General features: G+C 48.5%; 1 protein-coding gene across 1 annotated transcript in view; it reads left to right on the top strand.

The window, feature by feature from the left end:
• Positions 1-8,283: 8,283 nt before the first annotated feature.
• The window catches only part of lrpap1 (low density lipoprotein receptor-related protein associated protein 1), a 37,173-nt gene continuing 36,687 nt past the window's right edge, over positions 8,284-8,769 (top strand). Inside the window, exon 1 of the mRNA XM_068029257.1 lies at positions 8,284-8,498. Within this exon, the coding sequence (XP_067885358.1) occupies positions 8,322-8,498 (177 nt within the window). The 5' untranslated portion in view covers positions 8,284-8,321. The remainder of the gene's footprint in view (positions 8,499-8,769) is intronic.

Raw genomic sequence — 8,769 nt, 5'->3', positions numbered from 1 at the left:
ATGAGATGGTTGACCACTATGAGGCATGGGGGAGGAATTTAGGAAGAGTATTTCGGAGAATATGGGGAAAATAAGCACATGGCCTTAAAGGAGAGTTATATATACTTGGAAAGCGATGAGTCAATATCAAATGATGTTCATGAGCACCCCATTACGTTTATTACCCAAAATACAATCTGTAAACTCTAATGCCCCACAATCCTATCAAATATTACATAGAATGTACAGTACAGGAATAGCTGGTCTGTGCTGGTGTTTATGCTCCACACAAGCCTCCTCCCATCCCTCTTTGTCAGAGATGCCAGGGTTCTGATGAAAGGTCACTGACCTGAAATGTTAACTGTTTCTCTCTCCACGGGTGCTGCCAGACCTGCTGAGTATTTCCGGCACTTTCTGTTCTCATTTCAGAGTTCCAGCACCTGTAGTATTTTGCTCTTAAAGAAACTCTACTGTTTGCAGTGAGGCAAATTTTATGCCAACTGTCTCTGAAGATATATTGAATTCAACCTTTTCTTACTTTTTTGAAAATTCACAGGATGTGAGCATCACTGGCAAAGCCAGCATTTATTGCCCCTCCCCAATCGCCCTTGAGGAGGTGGTGGTGAGCTACATTCTTAAATCCAACTGAGTGGCTTACTAGGCCAATTCAGAGTCAAACATATTGCTGTGAGTCTGGTGTCACATACAGGCCAGACTGGGTAAAGACAGCAGATTTCCTGTCCTGTAAGGGATTAACAAGACAGATCAATTTTTTATAGCAAAGCAGGAAGCTCCAGGCTCACTATTAGTAGCTTTTTTAAATACAGATTTTATTTAAACTCCACAGCTATGATAGTGGGATTTGAATACAGCTCATTAATCCAGAACCACTGGGTTACTAACCTAGTAATAGAACCACTTTGCTACCGTACAGCAGGGCCTTAATATCAATCACTAACACTGATGATGCATTCCACAGTCTCACAAGCCTCTGTGTAAAAAATGCTTCTTCTGCTCTCTGCCCTAAATCCCTCACAGTTAAAATAGCTGCTCAGCTGGAAGATGAAGGTTGCACACACTTTGTTGAGCTTGAATAGTGAACAGCTGAAATGCTGATTTGCTGTCACCAATCCCACACCCAACCCAGCTCAGTGAAACAGCCTTTTCTCCATCTCCAAAATGTTTATAACTAATAAACAGAAGTGCTTAAATAAAATGAAACTTTTTTTAAGCGCCTCTATAATTTTTCACACTGCCCATAGCAGTGTCCAGGAGACTAATCTTTCATTGCTGGAGACTCAAGGATATCCCTGAAGGGTGGGAAACCCTATGATCAGGACCATTGTTGGTGTGGAGGATAAATGCTAGCACAGACTTTATGGGCCAAATGGTCTGATTTGGTGTTGTGCATTCTATTGAATGGTCTGGATGAATTTAAATTGGGCATTGACTTCCACGCTACACCGCAGGAAAAAAGCAACAGAGGTCATGCACAAGAAGATTGTGAGACTAATGCCACAGGATTGGATGGAAGAAATAAAGTCACAGATCAACCATGATCTGATTGAATAGCAGAACAGGCTCGAGGGTCTAAATATTCTACTCCTGCTCCTATGTTCCTTACTGACCATTAATAATTTTTTTTTATTCGCTCCTGGGATGTGGGCATCACTGGCAAGGCCAGCATTTTTTGCCCATCACTAATTGCCCTTGAGGAGGTGGTGGTTAGCTGATTTCATGAACTGCTGCAGTCTATCAGGTCTAAGTACACCCACAATGCTGTTAGGAAGGGAGTTCCAGGATTTTGACCCAGCGATAGTGAAAGAACGGTTATATAGCTCCAAATCAGGATGGTGTTTGGCTTGGAGGGGAACTTGCTGGGGGTGGTGTTCCCATGCATCTGTTGCCCTCGTCCTTCTAGGAGGTAGAGGTTGTCGCTTTGGAAGGTGCTGTCAAATGAGCCTTGGTGAGTTGCTGCAGTGCACCTTGTAAATGGTACACACTGCTACCATTGTGGGCCTGTGTCAGCTGTGGTGCAGTTATTAGCACGCTTGCATCTGAGTTATATAGTTCTGGGTTCAAGGCCCACTCCAGCACTTCAGTATAAAAATCAAGGCTGACAATGCAGTGTAATACTCATGTTAGAGGTGTCAGCTTTTGGATAAGATATTAAAGTGAGGCCCCCCCCCCCCACCACCCCTCCATCAGCGTGCTTGGGTGGATGCAGTAGATCGCTTGGCACTATTTCAAAGAAGTGCAGGGAAGTTATCCCTGGTGCTCAGGCCAATGTTTATCCCATAAAAACACATTTTCTGGTCATTATCATTTTTTTTATTCATTCATGGGATGTGGGCGTCGCTGGCCAGGCCTGCATTTATTGCCCATCCCTAACTGCCCTTGAGAAGGTGGTGGTGAGCTGCCTTCTTGAACCGCTGCAGTCCATGTGGGGTAGGATACCCACAGTGCTGTTAGAGAGTTCCAGGATTTTGACCCAGCGACAGTGAAGGAATGGCGATATAGTTCCACGTCAGGATGGTGTGTGACTTGGAGGGGAACTTGCAAGTGGTGGTGTTCCCATGCATTTGCTGCTCTTGTCCTTCTAGTTGGTAGAGGTTGTGGGTTTGGAAGGTGCTGTCTAAGGAGCCTTGGTGCATTGCTGTCTGTGGACGTTGACTGTGTGCCCACTGGCTGCTGTGTTTCCTGAGTTACAACAGCGATGGCACTTCTAGAAGTACTTCATTGGCTGTAAAGCGCTTCGAGACATTTGGTGGTTGTAAAAGGCATTGTATAAATGCAAGTCTTTTTTGCGCTAGAGTAGAGGGACTGAATGTTGAAGGTGGTGGATGGGGTGCCAATCAAGCGAGGATGGTGTCGAGCTTCTTGAGTGTTGTTGGCGCTGCGCTCATCCAGGCAAGTAGAGAGTATTCCATCACACTCCTGAATTGTGACTTGTAGGTGTTAGACAGGATTAAGGGAGTCAGGAGATGAGTTACTTGCTGCAGAGTTCCAGCTTCTGACTTGCTCTTGTAAACACAACATTTATATGATTGGTCCAGTTCAGTTTCTGGTCAATGGTAACCCCCAGGTTGTTGATGTTGGGGATTCATCGATGGTAGTGCCGTTGTACGTCAAGGGAGATGGTTAGATTATTTCTTATTGTAGATGATCATTGCCTGGCACTTGTGTGGCACGAATGTTACTAGCCACTTATTAGCCAAAGCCTGAATATTATCCAGGTTTTGCTGCATGTGGGCATGGACTGCTTCAGTGTCTGAGGAGTCATGATTCGTGCTGAGCACTGTGCAATCATCAGCAAATATCCCCACCTCTGATCTTATGATGGAGGGAAGGTCATTGATGATGCAGCTGAAGATGACTGTAATGTGGCCTGGAGCTGAGTGGAGCTGGCGGAACCCAAACTGAGCATCGATGAGCAGGGTATTGCTGAGTAAGTGATATTTAATAGCACTGTCAACGACAGAGAACGTTGAGGAACTGAAAAGGGATTACAAAGGTTGGAGAACCGTGAAACCCATCTTTGAGTCTCCATTGCACTGGTGGGAAGCAAGCAAGGTGAACATCAAGAGGTTCTTTATCTTCAAAGATGTTTAGAGAGCGAGAAAGAGAGACAGAGGGAAATGTCCCAATGCAAAATCTGCTCCAGCTGCAGTCGATGGGGGTTGAGGTCAAGGAGGATCTCCAAGAGGTGAAGAGCCAGTAGGCCTCGCTCTTTGCCACGGAGGCCTCCAAGATCATCTTCCAGTCCAGAGTCCACTCCATTTGGCAGGATGAGATGTGCTCGCGTTTCTTCTTCCAAAAGGTACACAGAGCGAGCTCTGTGATCAGCAGCCTGAAGGAGGATGATGGCTCGGTAACATCTTCGCAGTCTGACATACCAAGGATTAGCAAATCCTTTTACGCTGGGCTGTACGACATGAAACCCACGGACAGCACGGCCTCCCAGTCCTTCCTGTCATCTATTATGGAGGTCTTAAATGACAGCGTGCGGGAGAGCCTGGACAAACTGCTAACTCTGGACGAGCTGACAAAGGCCGTCAGGTCCTTCGAGACGAGTAAAACTCCCAGAAGCGACAACTTACCAGTTGAGTCGTATTTGGCTCTATGGGACTGGATCGGCCCAGACCTGCTGAAAGTGTACGAGAGTATGCTTCTGGCCGGCAGCATGTCAGAATCCTTGAGGAAAGGCATCATCACCCTCATCTACAAGCAGAAGGGGGAGGGCAGAAATCAGAAATTGGCGGCCCATGTCAGTGCTCAATGTAAACAACAAGATTCTGTCCAAAGTCATCGCCAGTCGGGTCAAATATGCTCTGGAATTGGTGATTCACCCTGACCAGACCTGTACTGTACCCGGCAGGAAGACCTCCGATAGTCTCACGCTATGAAACCATACGGACCACCCGGCATCGACCTAGACACCGGAAACAACAATGGCAAACCCAGCCCTGTCGACCCTGCAAAGTCCTCCTTACTAACATCTGGGGGCTTGTGCCAAAGTTGGGAGACTTGTCCCACAGACTAGTCAAGCAACAGCCTGACATAGTCATAGTCACGGAATCATACCTGACTGACAATGTCCCAGACTCTGCAATCACTATCCCTGGGTATGTCCTGTCCCACCAGCAGGACAGACCCAGCAGAGGTGGCGGGCGGCACAATGGTATACAGTAGGGAGGGAGTTGTCCTGGGAGTCCTCAACATTGACTCCAGACCCCATGAAGTCTCATGGCATAAGGTCAAACATGGACAAGGAAACCTCCTGCTGATTACCACCTACTGCCCTCCCTCAGCTGATGAGTCAGTACTCCTCCATGTTGAACAGCACTTGGAAGAAGCACTGAGGGTGGCAAGGGCACAGAATGTACTCTGGGTGGGGGACTTCAATGTCCATCACCAAGAGTGGCTCGGTAGCACCACTACTGACCGAGCTGGCCGGGTCCTATAGGACATATCTGCTAGACTGGGTATGCGGCAGGTGGTGAGGGAACCAACAAGAGGGGAAAACATATTTGACCTCGTCCTCACCAATCTGCCTGCCGCAGATGCATCTGCCCATGACAGTATTGGTAGGAGTGACGACCGCACAGTCATTGTGGAGATGAAGTCCCGCCTTCACATTGAGGATACCCTCCTTCGTCTTGTGTGGCACTACCACCATGCTAAATGGGATAGATTTTGAACAGATCTAGCAATGCAAAACTGGGCATCCATGAGGCGCTGTGGGCCATTAGCAGCAGCAGAATTGTACTCAACCACAATCTGTAACCTCATGGCCCGGCATATCCCCCACTCCACCATTACCATCAAGCCAGGAGACCAACCCTGGTTCAATGAAGTGTGCAGGAGAGCATGCCAGGAGCAGCAGCAGGCATATCTCAAAATGAGGTGTCAACCTAGTGAAGCCACAACACAGGACTATCTGCGTGCTAAACTGCGTAAGCAGCATGCAATAGACAGAGCTAAGCGATCCCATAATCAGATCTAAGCTCTGCATTCCTGCCACATCCAGTCGTGAATGGTGGTGGACAATTAAACAGCTAACTGGAGGAGGTGGCTCCACAAATATCCCCATCCTCTATGATGGGGGAGCCCTGCACATCAGTGCGAAAGATAAGGCTGAAGCATTTGCAATAATCTTCAGCCAGAAGTGCTGAGTTGATGATCCATCTCGGCCTCCTCCTGAAGTCCCCAGCATCACAGATGCCAGACTTCAGCCAATTCGATTCACTCCGCATGATATCAAGAAACGACTGAAGGCACTGGATACTGCAAAGGCTTTGGCCTCTGACAGTATTCCAGCAATTGTACTGAAGACCTGTGCTCCAGAACTTGCCGCGCCCCTAGCCAAGCTGTTCCAGTACAGCTACAACACTGGTATAAAACTCAAGGATACGATCGCCTATGTGTGGGACAGGGAGTACACATGCCTCATCAGCTTGGACCAGGAGAAGGCTTTTGACAGGATATCGTACACATACATGATGGATGTGCTCTCCAAAATGGGGTTTGGGGAGGGAATCCGCAATTGGATCAAACTGCTCTACACAAACAGCAGCAGCGCAGTCTCAATCAATGGATGGGAATCAGAAAGTTTCCCGATCGAATCTGGAGTGAGACAGGGCTGTCCTCTCTCCCCTGTCTTGTTTGTCTGCAGTATCAAACTCTTTGCTGAGCCCATTAGGAAGGATGCAGGTGTAAGAGGAGTGACAATCCCAGGCAGCGGAGGCACTCAAGTCAAAGCCTTCCTGTACATGGTCGACGTCGCCGTCTTCTGCTCGGATCTGCTGTCCGTTCGCAGACTGATGAGCATCTGCGACCAGTTCGAACTGGCTTTGGTAGCCAAAGTAAATCGCAGCAAGAACGAGGCCATGTTTTTTGGAAACTGGGCCGACCGATCCTTTAACCCCTTCACTGTCAGGTCAGACTACCTAAAGATTCTGGGGATATGGATCAGAAGGGCCGGGGCATGCGCCAAAACCTGGAAGGAGCAAGTAGCCATGGTACACCATAAACTGAGCATGTGGGAGCAGCATTCTCTCTCCATTGTGGGTAGGAACCTGGTCATCAGGTGTGAGGTGCTCACGTTGTTGCTGTATGTGGCGCAGGTTTGGCCTATACCCCACACTTGTGCCGTGGTGGGCACCCGATCCATTTTCCGGTTTATCTGGAGATGCAAAATGGACAGGATCCAGAGGGACACAACGTCAAAACCTCTGGACAAAGGCGGAAAAAGCGTACCCAACATCGGCCTCATCCTGATGACCACCTTCGTGTGCGGCTGCATCAAGCTATGCGTAGAGCACCAGTACGCAAACACCAAGTGTTGCTACATGCTGAGGTTCTATCTGTCCCCAGTGTTGCAAAGGATAGGTCTGGCCACATTGCCGCAGAACGCTCCATCCAGTTGGACCATGCCGTACCACCTATCCTTCGTGGAAAAGTTTGTGCAGAAAAACACCTTTGACATAGAAACATAAATAGGAGCAGGAGTAGGCCATTCGGCCATTCATGCCTGCTCCGCCATTCAAAAAAGATCATGGCTGATCATCTAATTCAGAACCCTGTTCCCGTTTTCTCCCCATATCCTTTGATCCCTTTGGCAATAATTAATATATCTATCTCCTTCTTGAATATATTTAATGACTTGGCCTCCACTGCCTTCTGCAATAGAAAATTCCACAGGTTCACCACCTTCTGAGTGAAGAAATTTCCCTGCTTCTCAGTTCTAAATGGCATACCCCCACTAATCCATCAGGCAGTGATCTACACGGAATATCCTCAAGGCCCTACAGGAAAAGGAGATAGTAGATCCTGTCGGATGGTTCCCCAAGCAGACTGCCAAAGTCATTTGGCAGAATGCCTCATCAAAAGAACTTTCAAACAGGTACCAAGACATAGCTTGGCTGGTGGTGAGAAGGGCCCTCCCCGTGAGATCCTTCCTGCACGCCCAGAATCTCACCGCCTCCGCACTCTGCCCTGGAGGTGGCTGTGGTGGGGAAGAGACTGTTGCCCTCCTCCTCCTGGAATGTGCCTTTGAAAAGCAGGTGTGGCAAAAGATGCAGTGGTTTTTGTCAAGGTTCATCCCAAGCAGCTCTGTAACATAGGAGTCTGTGCTCTACGGGCTGTTCCCAGAGACGCACACCGAGTTAAACATCAACTGCTGCTGGAGGAGCATCAATTCAATGAAAGACACTCTTTGGTCTGCCCGAAACTTGCTGGTCTTCCGGTGCAAAGAATTGTCCACGACCGAGTGTTGCAGACTGGCACATAGTGAACCGAGGGGCTGGACCCATGGAAAACCCCTCGGGCTGTATACATCAAATAGGGTTTTGCGGTAAAATGTCCATTGCATGTAAAATGGAATGGAAAGGTTGTGAGGCAACTCACTCCTGTATTGAAGAGAACTGATTTCCTTTGTACATTCTGGAATCTCAACTTGGTGCTGTTCTGAACTGATTTGTAATGTATTTTTTACAGATTTTTATGAATAAAGTATACTTTGGGGAGGAAAAGCATTGTCCACAACACATTCTATTACTTTGCTGAGGATTGAGAGTAGAAAAACAGTGCCAATTAAACATCTTTCTCCACAAGGACCACGTGTTTCTAGCATGTTAAAAGCACGCTCACCTGTTGGCGCGGCTTCAATGATGTAAAACGTACATGTGACGACATTACGCTGCACGCCTGGGCGCCGCAAGACACTATGGGACTTGTAGTTCCAGCCGGCCATGCGAACAGCGAGCGCATGCGCGGTGGTGCGCGCCGCTATTTGACCCTGGTTGCCACGGTAACGATTCCTGCAGGGTGCGAGCGAAGTGATGGCGGCCTGTTGGATGAGGGTGGCGTTGGTGGCGGTCTGTCTGGTCCCGGGTCGGACTCAGGCAGCCGGCAAATACTCTCGGGAGAAAAACGAAGCGGAGGCGGCAGCAGCAGGGAAGACAGCGATCGAATTCAGAATTGCTAAACTCAACCAGGTCTGGGAGAAGGCGCAGCGGGTGAGTGCGAGGGGGGAAGGGCGAGGCCAGCAAAGGGGGGTGGGGAGAGGAAGAGCGGGGGTGTGCGGTTGGGGAAGGGCGAGGGGGATGGGGCGGGTGGGGGTGTTGTTTTATAAAAGCAAAATGCTGCAGATGCTGGAAATCTGAAATAAAAACAAAAAATGCTGGAAATACTCAGCAGGTCTGGCAGCATCTGTGGAGAGAGAAGCAGAGTTAACGTTTCAGGTCAGCTTCTGCCTCCACAGATGTTGCCTGACCTGCTGAGTATTTC

This window comes from Heterodontus francisci, chromosome 4, assembly GCF_036365525.1.
Source record: "Heterodontus francisci isolate sHetFra1 chromosome 4, sHetFra1.hap1, whole genome shotgun sequence".
Taxonomy (NCBI): Eukaryota; Metazoa; Chordata; class Chondrichthyes; order Heterodontiformes; family Heterodontidae; genus Heterodontus; species Heterodontus francisci.
The sequence above is the reverse complement of the archived record's forward strand: the minus strand, read 5'-3'. Positions and strand labels throughout refer to the sequence as shown.